The 21,950-nt window shown below is 43.3% G+C and overlaps 2 protein-coding genes across 3 annotated transcripts in view; both read left to right on the top strand.

The window, feature by feature from the left end:
• The first annotated feature begins 391 nt into the window (after positions 1 to 391).
• On the top strand, positions 392 to 15,107 carry LOC308305300 (zinc finger FYVE domain-containing protein 1-like). Its single transcript, XM_080750069.1, has 11 exons — positions 392 to 1,921; positions 2,154 to 2,658; positions 3,808 to 4,022; positions 4,834 to 4,940; positions 5,054 to 5,162; positions 6,080 to 6,177; positions 6,863 to 6,980; positions 7,510 to 7,680; positions 7,940 to 8,120; positions 8,704 to 8,817; positions 11,015 to 15,107. The coding sequence occupies exons 1-11, from the start codon at positions 1,394 to 1,396 to the stop codon at positions 11,245 to 11,247; spliced, it is 2,379 nt and encodes a 792-aa protein (XP_080606195.1). The 5' UTR covers positions 392 to 1,393; the 3' UTR covers positions 11,248 to 15,107.
• Positions 15,108 to 15,543: 436 nt separating this feature from the next.
• LOC308305635 (zinc finger protein DPF3-like) overlaps positions 15,544 to 21,950 on the top strand; it is a gene marked incomplete at its 5' end in the record, with an annotated part of 33,402 nt that continues 26,995 nt past the window's right edge. For both annotated transcript variants that reach the window (XM_080750462.1, XM_080750463.1), the window contains one exon: positions 15,544 to 15,575. In XM_080750462.1, the coding sequence (XP_080606588.1) occupies positions 15,544 to 15,575 (32 nt within the window). The remainder of the gene's footprint in view (positions 15,576 to 21,950) is intronic.

Here is a 21,950-nt window from a genome sequence, read left to right on the forward strand (position 1 = left end):
ACCGCCAGGGGGTGGTGTTGTGCGGTCCGGTTTTTACCAGGCAAAAAAAAACATAGGCTTCTACATTTAGTTAGCCTCGCATCACCAGGCTTTCCGCTGGGGGAAAAACATTTAGTAGAGTGTTTCCACTCAAGTAAATAATTTCAGTACTTTTTTCCACCACTGGTATACCGGTATCTCCAAAATCTAGTCTCGAGAGCAGACTTCTATGCTCTCAACTCAGCATGACACCGTGCACGGCAGTCCCCAAGTCTAAAGAACTACAAATCCCATGACTACAAAACTAACTTCCTCCTGCCCTCCCCTGACCCTGTGACTGAAAACAATCTGATCAGCTGATCTGACTGGCAACCAAAATAACGTAGCTTAGCTTTGGAGAGAGAGAACGAGAGGGAGGGAGCTACTGAACAAAACAATGACACGGCTCGGACCGACATTGATGCAATAACACTTTTTAAAGACCCCTCCAAACTCAATCTGTGCCAATTTCCCTTCCGTTTACCACCTTCTATTGAAGAAGAACCCGCGGATACGCGAGCGTTTTGTCAAGCGTTGTTGTTGTTGTTCTTGTTGATGTTCGTTAGCTGGGTAGCTCTTGTCTGGAACTGTTGTTGGTGCTTAAATTGTCGGCCTGCTAATAATATTTAAAATGTGGATTCGTGTGTCCATTGATACTTCATGTGAGTAGCTACTTTATCAAGGGTGCCTAAAAGGTCCATCAAGCTGGATATGTACCGAGAATAAGCTTGTTATTGCCGGCTGTAGCTGTTTTAGCAGAACGTTTTGCACATTCATCTTTCTTCAGGGACAGTTCATTGTTTTGATGGTGGTGTAACTGACAGGGTTGCACACGTATTTGTGCATTGGTTTTTTTTAATAACACATTTTTACACGATCACTTTGTAATTGTATGGTTATATCTGTTTTTTTTTAAACATTTCTAGCGTTGTGTGGCAGCTGCTGAGGGCATTAATGGTGTTTTTGTTTTGTTTGACGAAAGTACGTGACGATCTACCTTGCCGAACGATTAGGTTGGCTTTGGGTTAGCAGCCTAATTATTTGTATTCGCATAATAGTACAGCGAAGATACGTTTTTAATTTAAGCTGCTGAGATAAATTGCAACTAGCTCAATTGCTATCACTTGCTGTACCTTTATAGGTCAAAGGGAGCGCTGTAACCATGCCAAGGTTATGTTATTTCTGGCCAAATCAGTTTTCTTATTGATTACAGTATTTATTTTGTAGAGCACAAAGTTTGACAGCATTTGTGTGTGGTTGGTTAGCATGTTAATGAATTGCTATTGGACATTATTGACGTTGTAGTCAAAAAAAGCTGTTCCACTTGGCATTGCACTGTGTGTGTGTTAAAAACTTTGCCTGTAAGAAAGAAACGATGAGTGGACATGGCTCGTCCTCAGAAAAAGGAGTCAACACGAATCTAACATGTCAAGAGAGCTATGTGTGCGGTGGCTCCGAGGAGGCTGCGTTTGAATGCGACGAGTGCAAGACCCTGCAGTGCGTCCGCTGCGAGGTCGAGCTCCACAACCAGGAGCGCCTGAAGGGCCACCAGAGGGTCCAGGTGGGGCCCGGCCATGTCCCCTACTGCGACCACTGCAGAGGAGGCAACGGAGGTGCGGACAATGGCAACAAGAGGCAAAGATCTGTGGTCCGCTGCCACAACTGTAAGGTGAACATGTGCCAAGACTGTCAGAAACGCACCCACAGCGGAGGTAAACAAAAGAAACACCAGCTCACCCCTTACCCTCCTCTGCCGCTGGCGCCGGCGCCGAAACCGGCTGCCGAGGTGAACCCGGTCCGGCCATCTTCCGCCCGAGCAGCCAACGAGACCAAAGCTCAGGAAGACAAACTGTTTGAGAACGTGTCCAGTTTTCTCCTGGTCAACGAGAAGGAGGAAATGCAGGTGAGCCGGGCAAGAAATGTCATTCATGACTTGGGTGGCAACAAGATTGTTCTCTTGAAATGGAATATTTGATAATGTATTACTTCACAGTCAAACGCATTTATTGACACAAGGCCTAGGCTTCCCAGTTTACTGTGAGAATCAATATTATGTTTGGTTACATAGCATCAGTGTACAACTGGAATAACTAGCACCTTTTGTTTTTAACTTGCAAACATTCACTCTTTCACAGATTAAGGACGAAGCAGCGTTCATGAAGAAACTGAACTGCGAACCCGACCGCTTATTGAAGGTGGTGTCCATCTTCGGCAACACGGGAGAGGGCAAGTCCCACACCCTGAACCACACGTTCTTCATGGGCAGGGAGGTGTTCAAGACGTCCCCGACACAGGAGTCCTGCACCGTGGGGGTCTGGGCAGCCTTCGACCCGGCCCACAAAGTGGTGGTCATCGACACGGAGGGCCTGCTGGGGAACAGCTCCAAACATTGCCAGAGGACCCGGCTCTTACTCAAGGTACTCGCCATCTCCGATCTCATCATCTACCGCACCCACACCGACCGCCTCCACGACGACCTCTTCAAGTTCCTGGGCGACGCGTCGGACGCCTACCTGAAGCACTTCACCAAGGAGCTGAAAGCCACCACGGCCCGATGTGGCCTCGACGTGCCCCTGTCCACCCTGGGACCCGCCGTGGTCATCTTCCATGAGACCGTCCACACCAAGCTGCTTGGATCAGGTGTGTGAAGGAGGAACGCGATACTAACGTGTCTGATTGTTCTGGAGTAGAGTTGTTCCGATACCAATACCAGTATCGTAAAAGCTTGCCGATACTGCCTAAAATTTTTGGTATATCGTTATCGGCGAGTATGTCACTCATGTAATTATCACTTGATGATGATTATGTCATTTACATTAATCAATTACTAACAAAACATTACAAACATTAATGGCATTTTTATTTATTCCTAGATCAGTGATTCTCAAACATTTTAATTTCAAGGAAAGGAAATAAAAAATAATATTGTTTTGGGTCCACACCACAACGATAAAGCATAATTGATGTGAACGCCGACATATGGTTATTGTTATCTTTATCGCGTCCGGTGGGAATTAGCCATAACTCGTGAGTGTTCCATTTGTTCCATACAGAGGTTTCCATTTGCACACTCTCAGAGTTACATACCTGCAAGGGTCCATTTGGAACCCCCTCCTCAAGGAACCCTGAGGGTCCCTGGACCCCACTTTGAGAACCACTGTCCTGGAATTATCTTTTAATTACACAGTGGTATCGGATCGGTAATCGGACCGATATGCAAGTTGAAGCTTTAATCCTATGTGTGGCAGAGTATAACACAAAATAACAACCACAATAGTGGTAGTTGTAAGTCGTCTCCCTGATCTTCTCTTGAGAAATTTAGACTGGTCTTTTACTGTAGTCGAGTAGGACCACTGCTGTTTGACAATTGTAGCGTGGAACTGCCCCGTCTGGCCAAAATTCAATTTCTCCTCTAAGCAAGCATGTAGATTAGCATGGTGGTAGTGGACGTGAAAGTTACAGATTTAAGCTTTAAAGATATCATTATACATAAAATGGAAAATGGAAAAGTGGTTTGGAATAGCATTGAAATCACAATACCTTAGTTACAGACAAGGCACATTAAATGAATAATGTGGTATGCATAAAATGATGACATTTCTGTTATTCCCTCCATCTACAGCTTGCAGGTTTCCGTGTTGAGTTGAAATGCCTCAGGCGCACCAATAAGACCTCTGCAAAAGAATATACCGCATTCTATATGTACGCTCTCTCTCTCTCTCTCTCTCTCTCTCTCTCTCTCTCTGTGTGTGCTGCCATTCAAGCTGTTCATCTCTCTCTCCCCTTCAGATAAGCCATCTGAGTCGGTGGAGCGGCTACTGCTGGAGCGCTTTAAGAAGCTGGACCGTTTCCCAGAGGCCTTTAGCTCTGTCCAGTACCGGGGCACGCAAACCCTCAACCCTCCCACTGACTTCCGTGGCCTGCAGAACAACCTGGAGCAGCTTCTGGACAACAACGCAACCCGCTCCCCTCGAACCCCTGTTGTCATCTTCAAAGCCCTGCAGGTACAGTAGGGCTGTATGTATGGAGCTTTAAATAAAAACATATGGCTATGAACCTGTTCCAAAGAGACTAGATGTTGCGCAAAGCCAGCACTGTGGCTGTCTTGGATGGTTTCACCCCATTAATCCTGGTGTCCCTCCCTGTTTAGGCATTTTCTTTTGTTGTCAATTTTTGTATTGTGGAAAATTGCAGACCTACAAAAGCTCGCATTGTGAGCGTGTTTGTCATACAAGTATATAGGGCTTAAGAACCTTATTTACAGTTTTGTGTATCATTTAAACATTTTCTGGGATTGAGTATAGGTGGATTATGACAGGTTTCAAGTTTATTTATGAAAAGCAAGTGCAATTCATCCTTTGTCAAGTCCCGCCCGTTGTCCCACTCCTCTTCACACCCATTGGTTGCTGTGTCTGTCTTGGTGGGACGAAAGTCCTTTCTCTCCATCCACTACCATTGAAATTCAGTTGCTTCTTATTGTTATTTTGTGCATTCAATTCTCATTTTAAACTTGGTTTCAGTAAAAAAGGAGCCTCTCAGGTGCATTATAGTGACTGGGCATGTTTTTATTTCTCCAAAAGTTATGTTTTAACTAATTCAACATAAAAAAGACGGAACCAGGGCGGGACAAGGCAGAAATAGCCTGCTGGTTGGTCAGTCAGGGACCGATCAGAAGGCTGACAAAGGGTGATTTGTTTTGTAAATGATTAATTCGTCTTCTATTGTGATTGATTGTGATTTTGAAAGTCCATTAATGTGACTCTTATGTCTACTCATTTTGCTCCCCCCCCCCCCCCCCCCCCCTTATTCTTTCAGGCCCTGAGTGAGCGCTTCAACGGGGAGATCGCAGACGACCTCGTAGCCCACAGTTGCTTTTTCCCCGATGAGTATTTCACCTGTTCGAGCACCTGCCTCAGCTGTGGGTCGGTACAGCCCGCTTCTAAACTCTTGACTCTTAAGCATAGTTTCTCATCGTCTTCATCGTGTCATCTCCTGCGGGGTTCAGCTGAGTTTAACACATCTTATTGTCTTCCAGCTCTGGCTGCAAGAACAGCATGAACCACTTAGGGGAAGGAATGTGCCACGACGCCAAGCAGCGCTGTCGCTACACTGCACAGTATGACAATCGCATTTACACTTGCAAGGTAAACATGGTGGTGGCTCAGCCCCCTTTTAAACAGAGCGTGAGCCTACAGCAGACCATCCTGCTCCTGAGGTTGCTCCAGAGCAGCTGTTTCCCAAACAGTGGGTCGGAACCCGTGTTTGGGTCGCGGACCAATTTTTCTTTTCTTTTTTTTTTCCTACATAAAAAAAAACATACATTATTTCAGAAGATTAAAAAAAAACAAAAAACGTTTAAACAAAAAAAGTCACAACTTTTCATTAATTAAAAACAATTCAACATCTTTTCAAAATATTTAATATATAAAATAAAATAATTTCCATAAATAAATAAATACAAACACGTTCAAGAAGTTGTGAAAATAGCAGATCCACAAGCTTGCAACGCGACGCAAAGCAACGCTTTGTGACCTTGTAGATCTGCTATTTTCACTCGTTTTGGTCCCGGTCGAACGTCTAATTTCTCTTTTGGCTCTTGAGCTAAAAGGTTTGGGAAACACTGCTCCAGAGTGTACGCTGCCTGAGACATTTGGAATTGTGCAATTGTACAACCAACTATGCTCACATGGGAAAATAAGCATGATATTGATTGAACATTAGGCACTGTTCAGTTTCTGTTTTATTTCCTTTTACTATCCAGGATTCTTATAATATCATACAGATCATACAACCGCCCCCTGATATCTGATACTACACTATATCACTCGCTGGATCTCCTTGAGCCAATAGTAATAATAGTATGGTTGTACACTTTGTACACTACCCTGGCTCAATGGATTTGTATTCTGTTTGGCATCCACGCGTACATGTCCTGGTGTGATGTCAACTATTGTCGATTGAGTGATTGTTGCATCGCTGACCCCAGCATTTCTGTAATCATTCACTACATGACTGATATCCTCTCAATCTTTGTGTCTTCTCTTCTCTTCTGCCTCTTTAGGCTTGCTATGAAGGAGGGAAAGAAGTGATGGTGGTTCCCAAGACCTCTGCCTCCTCAGACTCTCCATGGTTGGGCCTCGCCAAGTACGCCTGGTCTGGGTGAGTACTGTAGTTGGTGGGCACGGGTGTTCAACGCATTCAGGCCAAGGACCCCTTAGCTTAGCTGAGAGAGATGGAGCAGGGACCCCCACAACCTGTTCATAGATTCCATATAGTTTTATTGTTTGACAGCACGATTGTCAGTGTATTTTGGATTCATGTCAATTTGTGTTTTCAGATACGTATTTAACCACTTGAACAGTCAATACTTAAAACCAAAAAAAAAAGGACATTTCACTCTGTACTTAGTCTGCTCTTTTTCCCCTCTACGAAAATAGCCGATCTACAAGCTCACAACGCCTCACAGCGAGCTTGTAGATCTGCTATTTTGGGCTTAAGTTCTCAGGATATGGACGCTAGGATTCAAGTGGTTAATATAAAAAAGGAGAAAAAAAAATCTATCACACAAAGATTTAGAGCACCCCCTGTAGAAACTCTGAGGACCACCTAGGGGTCCCGGGCCCCCTGTTGAAGACCCTTGTAGTAGGGGAAGGACTCCTAACGTTTGTGAAAAGCGGGGCAAAGTTCAGTGTTGTGTTGCCTTTTACTCAGTCTAATTTTAGCATTAGTGTTCAACACCCTGACCTAAAATCAACTTTTACACATCCACTATGTTACAGTTACGTCCTTAAGCTGTATAAATATACATGTTTTTACAATATTAACATTGCCTCTGTGCATGCAGGTATGTGATTGAATGTCCAAACTGTGGAGTGATCTATCGAAGCCGCCAGTTCTGGTACGGAAACCAAGACCCTGTGGACACAGTGGTCCGAACTGAGATCCAGCACATATGGCCAGGGGTGAGAACGAATCATTCTTTCTAATCTAGGTTATGTTTGCTGCATTGCCATCAGTTATGTTGCGGATTCAAATTAATAGTGGCCAAGAGATGAAGGTGAACTAAGATAATAAAGTACAAAACAATGGCAATAGTCAACAACAAGTTATCGGACCCCAAACAAACTTGAGATTGCATAGTAATGTACAGTATCTTAATCGCATACATTTTCTATTGTTCTCTTAACCCCTTTAAGAGTCTGTGTCATTTTAGATTTTAGCGTTGGCTATACATAAATAGCTTTTTAAGTTCTGGTGGTCCCTGGAACAAAATATTTTGAGATGGGCATTGTCGGCCAAATATGTTTTTTTAGGGGTCCTTGAGATGAAAAGGTTTGAGCACCACTGATATATAGCAACATAAATCTTTCAGAAAACGGTTAGGATTCAGAAGACAATATTGTAGAATCGGCCTCAGGACTTAATAGGTTAATTGTTTATTCATTTAATCGTGTCATCGCGCCTAAATCCAGTCTCCTCTTCCCCCTGCAGTCCAACGGCTTCCTGAAGGACAACAGCAACGCAGCGCAGCGTCTCTTGGACGGAGTCAACCTGGTGGCCCAGTCTGTGTCAGAGCTCAGCGTGAAGCCAGCCAGGGCCGTCACCTCCTGGCTGACGGATCAGATCGCCCCGGCCTACTGGAAACCCAACTCCCTCATCCTGGTGAGTGACACGCGCAGCCCTCTAACCCGCCAGCACACCAACAAGCCAAGTCGACACTATCCTGTCCAGGAACATCCAGTCTACTGTTTACTGTTTGTCCCCTGAGCTTATCCAGCAGCTATTACACAATCTGTGTTTGCAGGTCACGAGATAAAGTCTGGATAGTCTAACAGAGTGTTCGTGCTCCCTTCCAGAAATCCAGTCAATAACAACTTTCCTCTTGTTGTTGTTGTTATTTCCCACTCTTTTTTTACACAAGGCGTGTCACCAGTGTCACGCGGTCTTCCAAGACAACGACACCAAGCATCATTGCCGCGCGTGCGGCGAGGGCTTCTGTGACGGCTGCTCTTCCAAGACCATGCCCGTCCCCGAGAAAGGATGGGGCCTGGCTCCCGTTAGGATCTGCGACGTCTGCTTTGAGCAGAGAGCGTCGCAAGCAGGTACATCATGAATACACTGCCTTCTGCAGCCCACCCTTCATCTACCGTATCCATGTTCTGTTCTATTTGATAATAACCCTTTTTAAAGGAGTAGTACAGCTAAAACAATATTTATTTTCTATCAGTTACACATCACATGATTTCTTTAGTTTTTGTCACAATCCTGAACCAATAATTTGATAACTGGGTCATTGGTCAGTAGGAGACTCCAGGGGTCATCAAATCATTGGTTTAGGAATGTTACAAAAACAAAAGAAATCTCTGTGAATTCATGGCTTCATGGGGTGTGTAATTGTTAGAAAATAAGTAATTATTTGCGTGAACTACTCCTATGCCGATTCTATAAATGGCTTCTAAATCAGTCGTTCTCAAACTACTCAAACGCTTTCAAGATTTAAAACAAAATGTTCAAAGATAGCAGATGTACAAGCTCGCAGCATGGCATGAAGTGACGTGCTGTGAGCTTGTACATCTGCTATTTTAGAATAGCCAACACATAAAATCTCAGATACAGAGGCTTTCTCGGTTTTAACGGCTTAACCGGATGTTTCACTATGTTCTTTTGTTGTTTGTCTTTGTGAAGAACTGACCGAGGCGGAGCTAGATGAAGAGGAGGGTGGAACGCTGGCGAGGAAGGTTGGGGAAGCGGTGACCAACACGTTGGGGGCGGTGGCCACTGCTATTGACATCCCACTTGGTAAGTGCCCCAAACAAGACATGAAGTGAAGTGTTTATCAGGAGTCAATGGCAGAGAGAATAGAATGGCATGGGCATATTGCCCTCTGGTGGCAAAGCAAGATTATACTTGTTTAGAGCAGTGGTTCTCAAACCTTTGTCTCAGGTCACCCATGTAAATAACTTTTTAATTCAAGGTACCCCTGAATTAAGCACCATTCCCACTGGGCACAATAACTATAAAGATAACTATAACTATATCTATCACCATTGTATTTTTTTTATAGTTTGTGTGAACACTGCCATCCACTTGGCTTAGAATGATTATAAAACTATATTTACTTATAATTAGTTATAGTGCACAGTGTGAATTGCCCTTACACTGTTACATTATAGAACCTTACATTTATGTCATAATGTTACGTAAAGATGTCATTCTTACACGCCAAGATACATAGGCTATTTTTGGAAAGGAGGTTTATACATTTATTTAAGTGTTTAAACTGAAGTGATATATTTATATTTTGGACTTACGCCACGGCACCCACTTTAGGAAACCCTTATTTAGAGCAAAAGAAGTATCCATACAATGTGAATGCTGAAGGGAGGAATCGTATTTCTAGCTTGAAACCTAAAGACGTCATTGAGTCCTCATTGGAAGACGCTTAACAATCAAGTAAAGTCCTTTATGAAATGGATACAATTGATTGTAATTAGGGATTGGTCAGAATAATTGATTATTCGAATAATCGATTTTGAGGATAAAACTCAAATATTAATATATTTTACTTTTTATAGTCTTTTAATCATTTATTTCTGTTGCAAAGTCTGGCTATATTGTCATCCAAACCCTGCCCATAGTAACTACATTTTACAGGATACCTAGTATGGATGTAATATTTATTCTCTTCTGCATTAGCGTTGTCATTGTCAGGAGGACCATAGGCATAAAGGAACTATTGGTCAGGAGTGGACTCAGTAGGACTATTTAAAATGAGGGGCCGGCCGAGTCCGTCAGTCTAACTAGTCCCCCCGGGCCCTGTGAAGCTAAGTCCTATGAGGTGGCCTCACCATGTACATATAGTACATGATGTAATATAGTAGTAATAACTGATATAATGTCATGTATTTCCTGCTGCGCCACTCTGCCGCCGGCACTCGTGACTGGATTCCTGGGGTGACTAACTAAACGTTCACTATTTTAAACACATCTAGGTCGTATTCACTCTAAGACAAATTTTCAAACATTGGTATACAATTTACATTCAAGCACATAAGGTTGATTTCACTCTGCTTAGTGACCCAGTTTGTTGATCGTTTTTAGAAGCCAAAATGATAATCGAAGCATTTGCTCAATTCACGAAGTAGGTGCTCCAATCCAATGTTCACACATTAGCTGTATAATATTGATTTGTTTGGCCAGTACAATTGTTTATATAAAATACAACTGTAATCCTTCCCAGGTATGCTAAGATTAAGTGTCAATGTGTTACACACAGGTATTTTGTTATCCACCTGTCTGTAGAGTATCGTTATCTCTTGCTTAGTGCAAGTGTGAGATCGGAGTGCAGACCAGGGTGATTTGAGCCTTCATTTATACTCTGTCACACCGCCGTGAAGTACAACCTCCTCCTCTTAAAGTTAACCCATTAAAACCTGAGGTTGATTCCACAAATGTCTTCTAAATCCTAACTGTTTTCTGAAAAATGTTTCTATATCAAGGACCCCCAAAATGATATATGTATTTGTCCGCCGACCCCCCCATCGCAAACTATTTTCTTCGAGTAAACCTTAGAAGCGAACATTTGAGTTATAAATGTTAATTTAAAATATATATATATATTCAAAGAGCTTGTAGCGGGACATGAAGTGATGCACTATGAGCTTTTATATCTGCTGTTTCTGAATATCTAAAATGTAAAATGACACGGATGCTTAACCGGTTTTTGATGGGTGTTTTTTGGCAAGGAGGTTTATACTTCTTTTTTTTTCAGAGCTTGTACAGTGCAATGTACAAGCAATGGAATCCAGTCACTTCCAAAATGAAAGTGTCTGCTAATTGTGCTGTGTGGCTGTGATTATCTGTGTCTTATGTACAATTTAGGCGTTTAGCAGACCTCTTATCCAGGACGGCTTGCCTTACAATAAGCAAGGTAAACACATACATCATTATATGTGTGCAAGGTCCGACTGACTCCCTCCCTACCCGCTTCCCTCAGGCCTGGTGAAGGATGCTGCCCGTCCCGCTTACTGGGTGCCTGACCAGGACATGCAGTGCTGCCACAACTGCCAGCGCGACTTCACTGCCAAGCTGTCCAAGCACCACTGTCGCGCCTGCGGGCAGGGCGTGTGCGACGACTGCTCCCCGGAACGCCGAGCGGTCCCCTCGCGGGGCTGGGACCACCCCGTACGGGTGTGCGCTAGCTGCAACCAGAAACCTGGAGACCTTTAACAGGGACAGCCTTCCTTCCTCAGAGCGCACCAGAAAGAACCACTCATTCACTCTCTCACTCACTCATTCAGCCCACGATCTGTTATAGTCGTTATAGTCGTTATAGTCGAGCTGAAATGGCATTTCGCAAGTGTCTAACTTCCGTATCGTGACGTTTTGCGAAGTGAGACAGGATCGGGAGGCCGGGACACACAGTATAGCCGGAGAGTTGCAACGCCAATCGTAGCGATGTGGGTGTGTTTTCTAGCTCAACTGGCTTGAAAAACAAATGTTTTCAGGAACACATTTTGGTCTATTGTTTTGCTGTAAAATGTGACTTTTTGTTGGATATGGTAGATAACTGCCATAACTGCATACAGCACCACCAACTGTTCTCTGTAGCATAATGAATATTGGCTCTGTGTGGAAGATTGATTGACGGGTGGATGTCATGATATTATCTTTATATTATTATTAATTGGAATTAGTTGGTAGGTGCTTTACAGCACTGGTTCTCAACCTGTGGGTCGGGACCCCCAGGGGGGTTGCCAACTTATTTTGGGGGGTCCCCAGATGATAAGCTTAATGTGCAACGTTATTTTCTCACTCAATGGTAAACAAACCAGCATTAAGTTTAAGTGTATATAGAGGGTATGTACACATTTCTAAAGTGACAATTTAAGGCCTTTTTAAAACCTCTAAAATGTCAAATTAAACATTGGTCAAATTGTCAAATATTAGAGTCAGAAATTGTGAAAATAGACTATCTACATGCTCACAACGCCTCGTGTTGCGAGGCGTTGTGAGCATGTTGATCTGCTATTTTCACAATAGAACCGTGTTATACAAAATGTAATGCCTCAACTCTTAGTGCTCATCAGGATGTGGGGGTCCCCAGTTAAAATATGATTATGTTGGGCGTTGCGGCCTGAAAAGGTTGAGAACCACTGCTTTACAGGAATAATTCATGAAGAGATGGCTTTTTGTTACAAATTACAGAGAATGTGATCTAAAAGGGTAACAAAAAACAAATTTGTTTAATTTCAGCTCGACTTTATAACTGCGATACCTCTGCTTCTCAAATGGTTCTGTCCTGTTTCTGCGGTGAGGAAGTTTTAGTAAATATGAGACATTAGCAGATTTAGGATTTCAGAGTTCCTGAGGCCTTGTTGAAGAGCAGGAACATTATACGTTACTTGACCGAGTGTGAAAACTGTATTTCCGCTCCGATTGTTGTTGTTGACAGAGTGAATATTTTGATTCTCACTGACACGAATCACTACTTTTATGTTGAAATATTTTTCTACTATGGGGGAGAAAAAGAGAGAGGAGAAAGAAAAAAAAAGTATCATTTAAACAATATTAGTTTAGTTACAAACCCTGTGGGGTTGATTAGTTCTAATTAAGTAATTCCTATTACCAAGTATTATGTCACTGATGTCATATGATGTGTAATGGTAAGAGGATATTTTGTATCCGTGCAGATGCGGCTGCAGGTTCCATTGCATGCTCTATTTGCAACCTTTTAGTTATTGCACTAAGCTTTTTTCAGCTGTAAAAAAGCTGTTGCTTACCATGGCCAAAACCAGATATCCGACTAATAAGTTGAGTCTGTTTGTCATCATGAATAGATTTGAATAGAATGCTGGATATCTGGTACGTACGCCACAAATCATTCAGGTCACTGTGTCTGTGCTGATATAACTTTCATATTTTTACCATGCGATTGTTGTATGAAAACATAGAACTATGTTAGTGTGTACATTTTAGATGTGGGAAAATTATTTATGTATTGATGAGAATGGAGAAGAAAAGAAAAAGTAGTGCAAAAAAAAAAAGTAGCGCTTGGGCATGCATGACAGTCTTGAGAGATCCATGGCCTTTCGTTGTTCAGAGCGTGTTCTCTGAAAAACAAATACTGAACCTCACTAGCTCTCGTGCTGGGTTGCATATTTGTTGTGTACATTTTTTACGTTTTCTATTTTTTTTAATGTTTGGTTGCTTGTTCTGTACTCCAAACTGCTTCCTTGTCACGCCATGAATTGCAATGTTTTTTTCCCCCTGTCAGGGGTGTCACACCAAATTCTGGGCCCTGGGTACAAGGATTCACTGCGGGCCCCCCATGAATGTTAACTATTGAAAAATAGCAGATATACAAGCTCACAAGCTCGCAGCGCGGCACTCGGTGCCGCGTTGTGAGCTTGTAGATCTGCTATTTTTCAATAGCTAAAGTTACTAGGGCCCCTCCTCCACCTTGGGCCCTGGTAACTCAGTCCCACTTTCCTACCCCTTGTTGTGACGCCCCTGCCCCCTGTACTGATGTGTGTCATCTGCTTCGGGCTATGGGAATTCTTTTGCGTGCCGTTGTTACTCCGAAGTATCCAAATTCGTCTCCAAACCAGTTTTACATATCGCGTGCACGCCTCTGGGTCTCTCTGTGAACACAAGATGACATGATAAGGAACAGGGACGTGCTGGGCCCCTGATTCAGCCCGGGAAAAAGAGTTTAGAGTAGAGGCCCTCGTTGCGTGCTATAGAGAGAGATCTCTCTATAGCGCTGCTGCTACTCAAAGATTTGCCATTTCAGATCATGACAAGTGACAAGCCAGTGGGCCGATTACATGAGTTAGGCCTATATTTCGTTGTTGTCAGGTGGAAACCTTGTTTTGTATTTATCATTTAAAAAATGAGCACACAACGCCTCGCGGTGCGAGACCGCGAGGCGTTGTGTGCTTGTAGATCGGCTGTTTTCACTACTTTTGTGCAAACAGTTTAATTTTTACTTTTGTGCGAACTGTTTAATTTTGTCCTAATGGCCCGGCCTGGACCGGCCGAGAATTAACCGGCCGTTCGGGAGTTGTCCCGCTTTTCCCAATGGCCAGCACGTCCCTGACGATAAGGAATTTTGAATAAGCTGAACACGTTTATGTTCCGTTGGCAGCCGTTTCGTTATGATGTTTTTTCGCGTTTTTCCTCATTCACTAATTGTAATCTACTTTTGTCGAGTTATGTTCTGCTGGTTCTCAAATTATTTGAGCCTGAGCTTATTTTTTTTTGTAGTTATTGTATGGGTATTTATATAGCTCATGTAGCAACCTCCAAATGAGTTTGTTTTGTCATTCATATCCTGTTGAAAGCCAACATCATTGCTAACCCCTGAATGATGAGGTATTGAACTGTTTGGTAAAATCAAAGCTTTATCCAACCTCTTTGACAACATTGCTGAGAAATGTCTTTTATTTTATCTGAATAAAGGAAGCATTACATTTATATATAATACAAAGCTCATGGAGATGCCTTTTCAATGTTGCTTGTTTAACAAAACGAAGGGAAATGTTTTTGATTAATTCATTTTTAAATTGTGTCTCTTTTGCTTCTCACCTGTGATGTTTGGAAAGATGGTGTATCTGCCTTGCCTCAAAATAGGTCGGTCTGTCTGTCTGATTGTTGCATCGCACAAACCCTTCTTTGAGATGCTAATATTGCACAGAATAGAATCTGAAATTGACGTGCTGAAGTTCATTCCCCTGTAGGTGTGTGAAGTATTGTTTGAAAAATATTTGTACTTGCTTAAGAGGTACACTTTGTGACTGATTTGCCCAGTATGATAAATTGGGTTTGGGTGCTATCGTGCTAATACTCCTATTGATTAAAGATCAAGATGAAATTGATACATTTAAAATAGTTGCCAATTAACTAACTGATAACTAACTAATGTCTGCAAACTGTCTGAACCGATGAAAGAACTACTTGAGATTAAAGTAATATCAGCTCTTGTCTGTCAAAAAAAAGAAAAAAGTCTGGATTCATCTTTCTATATGCGTATGAAGTGAATTCTATGTGCAATCTTCATGAGGAGATTATTGGCTTGTGTGTGTATATACTCCTCTCCAACAAAACTGCAGCCTCAGATAAAATTATAGAAACTGATTTGCTTGGTGCTTGATGATGCTGAATCATTTATAATAATTGTAATAAATAATGAAACACATTCCTCCTTGTTGATGGTTCATCATGACATTTTTACTCTGCCTGATCTCAGTACCAGAGAGAGGGGGGGGGGATGCACTGACTGAAGTCTCACACCGGCTGCCCCTTCAGGTCTCTTTAAAAGTCGTGGAATTCAGTTGTGTACAATATAAATACAAGGGAAAACCCTTTAAAATATTTTTGACAGTTTACCCCACAGGCCACGCCCTATGCGCGTATGCCGCAATGGCATTGGCCCACAATCTCAACCCGGCCTCCGATTGGCTGCTTTTCCCTAGGTTTCCCTCAGAACTGCAAGACGCTGATATTGCGTTACATTGTAGCAAAATGGCGGCTGTCATTCAGAATCCACTAAAAGCGTAAGTAATTTGGCACATTACAGAAATTCTGAACAATTACTTTGTTGCCAACTCGTAGATTAAAGCGTGCGCTACGTGCACGTCCGCGCGGACCACATGCATGCGGCGGAATTAACTGTCCTGGATGCATCTCGGGGATTTCTGGCGTTGCAAAGTAGCCTATAGCCTCAGTGTGCACTTCTTTTTAATTTCACGAGAGATTTTTTTTTGCATTTAAAGTGTCAAAACGAGTGCTCGAAGCGGCGTGACACCTCGCAACGCGGCGGAGGGGCCGTTTCTCCGTGCGCTCGCCCGTCCACACGGGACGGAATGTCGTGCTTTGCAAACGCTGTAAATCTATTAGGGGGTAGAAAAAAAGAAGTGTCGACAACGTGCCTTGGCGCTGCCGTCCGTCCGTGTAGCCACGAACCAACGTTCAGAAAAAAGCCTTCGTTTACTCCGTGCTGCTCGCATACACAACACACTAGTGACTAGGGCCAACGTTTTTGACATTCCGAAAGTCGCTGAGCAGTTGGTGTGAATTGTCGACATGTCAACTTATTGGCTGCTCCGTGGAGGAGCAGCAGACGACGTGGTGGTGGTGGTCCGTGGGGGGGACCCACCACACCACACCGGTGTGTGTACAACAGCACAGCCAGCCAGGGAGCTCACTGAGTCGGGGAGGAGGCATTTTGGATTTGCATGCTGTTCCCCCCCTCCTCCCCACCTCCCTCTTCCGAAACAAACCGACACAAAAAGTGACAGCAATTTGAGAGCCGCTCGCTGAACGCCGGGGGCTGTCACCCGTTGCTTGTTTAGTTGTGTTGTCCGTGCAATTAGCAAGTTATTATTGTACCTGCCTTTTCTTCAAAGCACTGCTCCACCTTTTTCCTCTCCATCTCTCCTTTGTTCTGCTTCTGTATACTGTTTCTACCCGGGCTGCACGATATGGACAGAATTTCATATCTCAGTATTATTTATGGCAAATATTTCGATATCTATACGATATTAGGCTACCGTGCACGTTTCATATTCAATATTTTAAGTGTTGCAACAGTGAAAACTAAGCAGTATTAAAAAAAACTGCATAATAACAAGTCAATATCACTCTTGATTTAAGTGCTATTGGGTTCCCACACTTGTTATTTGATATTCCAAGTGTAGCAAAAGGCAATGATATGGGCAACGATATGGGCGATATATCGCCCAGGGCGATATATTCGCCCATATCTTGCCTTTTGCGATACTGATATTGTGCATGTATACCTCGATAACGACATATTGTGCAGCACTAGTTTCTACCAGTTCCACCACCAGTAGACAGATTGCATTCAGACTGTATGCATTAGTATGCTGTGTTTGGCTGTGCTTGGTTTATTAATTTATTTCCATTTTAGTAATGATTTTAACATTCCTGACAGCGTCAGGTCAGGTGTGTGCATAGCAGTAGAGAGTGTGCATGGATGTAGGCTATTGGACTGTTGCTGTGGAGTGTAGTGTAGTGCAGGGCTTGGGGTGGAGAGTAGGCACTCGACTGTGCCTTTAAGTGGAGGAGATTAGCCTGGTCCAGGATCCTGGGTCCATCTGTCAAGAGATGCTCCGACAGGGAGGAAGTGTTGAGCACAAGCGGCAGATCCATCTGCTCCTCCACAGAGGTACCCTGGCACCCCCAGTAGCCTGCTATGGAAGTGGGACTGTCACTGAACACACCTTTTTATATTAGGAATTGGGAACACTTTTTAGATATTGTTTTTTTTTTGTCTTACCTTTGTATATTGTTACTGGACACAACAGTCAGCGGTTGGAATAATTGACATATAGACTATGCTTTTCTAAATCCTAATATTCAATCTAATAATGTTATATGGTTGTATTATAGCCTAATACTATTCCTGCCACTCAGCTGTTTGTGGAGTTGGAGCAGAATTATGCAGACACATGTATTTAAATATTATTGTTGAACAGCGTCCCCTTTTTCCCCCCCCTGTTGCATGCATGGTGCGATGTCTGTCGATCTGCAGTTTGATCTGTGAGAGGTTTTAGCATTCCAATCCAATGTGGCATGTCTGTCAGTCTGTCTGTCTCCTCGCTATAAGCCTTGCCTAATGAAGTGTTTCAATCTACTATAATTAGCCTCTGTCTCGGGTTTCTGACTTAATTTCACACGGTTTTGTCAGATTATAATTAGTCACACTTGACACTAATTGGATGTTGCTCCTGTGGACCAGTTTGACCCTTTTCTTCCTTTTTATATTAAAGACGATTCACTTCAGGGAATCGAATCAACTCGGTCGACTTTGTCGTAGAAGTGCGGGTGGATGAGGCGACAGTATGGTAGCCTGGCTGCGACTGTGCGTGAGGTCTGTCCCTCGTACAAAAGCATGATGGGTGGAAAATAATCTCTACAGCGGCTGATAAAATGGAGCCCAGAATATTTAATTAATAAAGAAGCTCATAAAGCCTCCCATTAAAGCCGCAGTCACAGTTGGGAGTTTTTGGGTCTGTTGTTGGTCTTAAAGGGAAAATCCACCCTGGGACACACGGCTGTGCTATCCACAGTGATCTAATCCCGGTGGACATGTCAGTTAATGTTTACATGCTTTGCATATTAGTCAACTGTCACCCTACACTGGAAATCATAACACTGTGACATGAACGTGTAGATTACATTCATACTTCCTCCTCATACGGATTTAACTTGCATGTTTTTTTTTTACCTGAGGTGGTGGATTACCTATGTGTAAATAACATGTGGTTTTTAGGGGAGGCTCTCTCCATTCCGACATGTCGCCACTCCGAAATTGACTTCTTATTGTCGGAGTGGCGACACTCCCATAGGGGTTAGGCTTAGGGTTAGGGTTAGAGATAGGGTTAGTGTCGGAATGGAGACATGTCGGAAAGGAGACATGTCGGAGTGGAGAGATGCACCCGGTTTTTAGTACCTTTCCAATTCCCTGTTGCACAAACAGCTTTATTGAACTGTACTTAGGGATGGGACAATACGCGATATTATTGTTTATCGTGATGAAAAACACTCACGGTAATCATATCGTGGAGATTTAGATTTATCGTGATATCGTCCTCCATTTTGCACTGGGATCAATTCACCTTTTATTTGCCGAGCTGCATATCCGGTACAACTTAAACCCTCTATAATTGGTAAAAAGTACTTAATATACGTACTACAGTCTTTTTTTCACTCCCTATCAAATGTCTTTGCCAAAAAATAGCCGATCTACAAGCTCGCGACACGTTGTGAGCTTGTAGATCTGCTATTTTTTGGCAAATGCTCCGCCCCAGGATAATGGATTTTGATTATCGCGATAATATCGTAAATCACGATTTCTTTTGTCACAATAATCGTGATATGAAATGTTCTTATCGTCCCATCCCTAACTGTACTAACACCGTACTACCTGCTGCTACTGTTTATTTTATTACTTTGTTTACCTCACCTCATGATGGCATACTGTAATACACACCTGCATAATATGATGCTAATGTTTCTAAAAGATGTTCACACCTCACCTGCATATGATGCTAGTTTTCTACTACATACACTATCTGTGTATGTATTAGATTATTTAACCTATTTCTATGCGTGTTTTTTCTTCCTTATTTCTCCTGCTCTGACTCTCCCTTCTCATGGAAACTACTACGTAATGGAATGAAAAAAATAATTTCACCCACTGCTTTACGCTGTAGTGTAAACCTGTGATGTGATAGGAGCGGATTCTGATGTTATGTCATCAGATGATGCTTTGGAGTTGGTCCGTTCACATTTATTATGCGACTGTGGGATCATTGACTTTTCATTTGTTACTACATCCAATTGAGCTTTATTTGGACGTAAGACTGCAGCTGTCCATCTGTACCTAACAGTATAATAACCCAGTCAAACCACCGTGGTTTCTGTCGTATCCCAGTAAAACCACTGTGGGTTTCTGCGGTGTTCCAGGAGTTATTCCCTTATTCACTGTATGGAGCAGCCCTAGGATTTATATCTAGATGACATCATCATCACTAATACATTTGTCGCTGTTCAGCTTAAAAGGAGTAGTTCCTCCACCCGCGTCATCAGCACCCACACCCTAGGTGGGGTTGGTGATGGGGCCTCTCTGTGGTGAGTTTGCATGTTCTCCCCGTGTCTCCTTGGGCATAGGCCCTCACACAAAAACATGCAGTAGTCCTGGTTTCTATACTACCTCCCCCTAGCCAGCTGGATGCTCCCCAAATTTGTCCCCTGGCGCGGCAGGGGGAGAGCGGAAACCAGGACTACAGGTTAGGTAGTCACCGGGTGAGAAAAATGGGTTGCAAAAAACGTGGGATAAAAAACATAATAAAAAAAAAAAAAAAAGGAGTAGTTCACCCCAAAAATGATTACTTTCCTATCAACTATACATCCCATGAAGCCTTGAATTCGTGGAGATTTTTCAGCTTTTGTCGCATTGAAGAGCTAATAATTTGTCATCGGCCTGTGGGAGACTGTGTAATTTGAGTGTGTAATTGATAGAAAATAAGTCATTTTTTGGGCGAGACTCGGTCAAACTCAACACTTACAGTAATTGCAGACCAAGCCGTAACGAACTATTTTGCGGTGGGTTCTTCACTTTCAGCACATAATAACACAATCCTGCCAGCCCAGGGCAGCATCCACATGAAGCGCAGGGCCAGGGCCATCCTGTCTGTCAACATCCACTGATTCGTCACTGACTGCTGTTTAGAGGACTTGAGTGAGTGAGTGAGTGAGTCATGTCTGGTGGTGTTTGTTGGTGCTGCAGTGTGTGGAGGTGTATGCTTGGGCTGGTGTTCCCGCTGCCCTCGTCGGCCTCACTGTGCTGTGCTGTGCTGATTGGTGTAATGAAGGAGGTTGTTGTCAGGATGCAGTCACTCTGTAGGCCCTCCAGGGGTGTCGCACCAAATCCTGGGCCCTGGGTGCAAGGATTCACTGCGGGCCCCCCATGAATGTTCTTCATAGGGGGAGTGGGTTTAACCCATTTAGACTGGGAACGCATTATTATTACGCATTATTTTGTGCTTTAACTGTTGAAAAATAGCAGATATATAAGCTCACAGTGCAGCACCGAGTGACACGCTGCAAGCTTGTAGATCTGCTATTTTTGGAACACAAGGTTTTTTGAAAAACCTATGTTTCTATGTCAGTGGTGCTCAAATTGTTTCAAGTCAAGGACCCCCAAAATAATATGCATTTGGCCACGGACCCCAACTCAAAATATTTAGTTCCAGTGACCCCCCAGAAGGAAAATTTGAGTTACAAATGTTTGCTTAAAAAATACATATATTCAAAGATTTGCACAAATTTTCACGACTTTTTAAAAAATGCTCGCACTGAGCTTGTAGTGAGCTTGTATATCTGCTCTTTTTCAATAGTTTTAAAGTATAAAATAATAAAGGCCCCCCCCCCCTCCTCCACCTTGGGCCCTAGTAACTCAGTCCCACTTTCCCCCCCCTTGTGACGCTCCTGCAGTCACTCTGTAGGCCCTCCTTCTCCTCCTCCTCCTCGTCGTCTTGTTATGTGACAACCCAGGCTTCCTGTGCAGCAGCGGTGCACCTGCCAACGCCAGAGGAAGACCTCAGGAGAGAGGAGCGGAACGGGCCACTCCAAGATGTGTGCTTGCAGCGCGAGATGATGTTTAGTTCAGTGGTTCTCAACCTTGTCTGTCAGGCCGCGACCCCCAAAATAATCATATTTTAACTGGGCACCCCCCTTACCCTGACAAGCACTAAGAGTTGAGGCGTTACATTTTGCATAACACGGTTCTATTGTGAAAATAGCAGATCTATATGCTCACAACACCACACCAATGGCTACGTTGTATCAGAGCAGCGCAGACTGCAGAGCCATCGAGTCGGGGGTGAGCATGTAGATCGGCTATTTTCACAATTTCTACCTCTAATATTTGACAATTTGGCTAATGTTTAGTTTGTCATTTTAGAGGAATTACAAAGTCCTTAAATTGTCACTTTAGAAATTTGCATTTACCCTCTATACACTTAAACCTTATGTCGGTTTGTTAACTGTTGAGTGAGAAAACAATGTTACACATTAAGCTGATCCTGGGGACCCTCTGTAATAATTTGGGGACCCCCCTGGGGGTCCCGACCCACAGGTTGAGAACCACTGGTTTAGTTTACGTTTGGAAACGCATCCTACGTCAGGTGTTTTCTGTTTTTTTAAGTTGGCAAGGCCTCACTGGAGAGTAGGTGAGGCGGGACAAATGAGTTGTGGTTTCTTCATGTGCACAACACATTCCACTTGGCTTCTCGTGTGCCTCTGGAAACTGGTATTTTCGTCAAATATGCAAAAAAAAAGTGCTTGTTGACACATGCTCGCATTACGGACGTGGCCATGTGACACAGCAAACCGTTGACAGG

Source organism: Nannobrachium achirus, assembly GCF_963921795.1.
Source record: "Nannobrachium achirus genome assembly, chromosome: 20".
Classification (NCBI taxonomy): Eukaryota; Metazoa; Chordata; class Actinopteri; order Myctophiformes; family Myctophidae; genus Nannobrachium; species Nannobrachium achirus.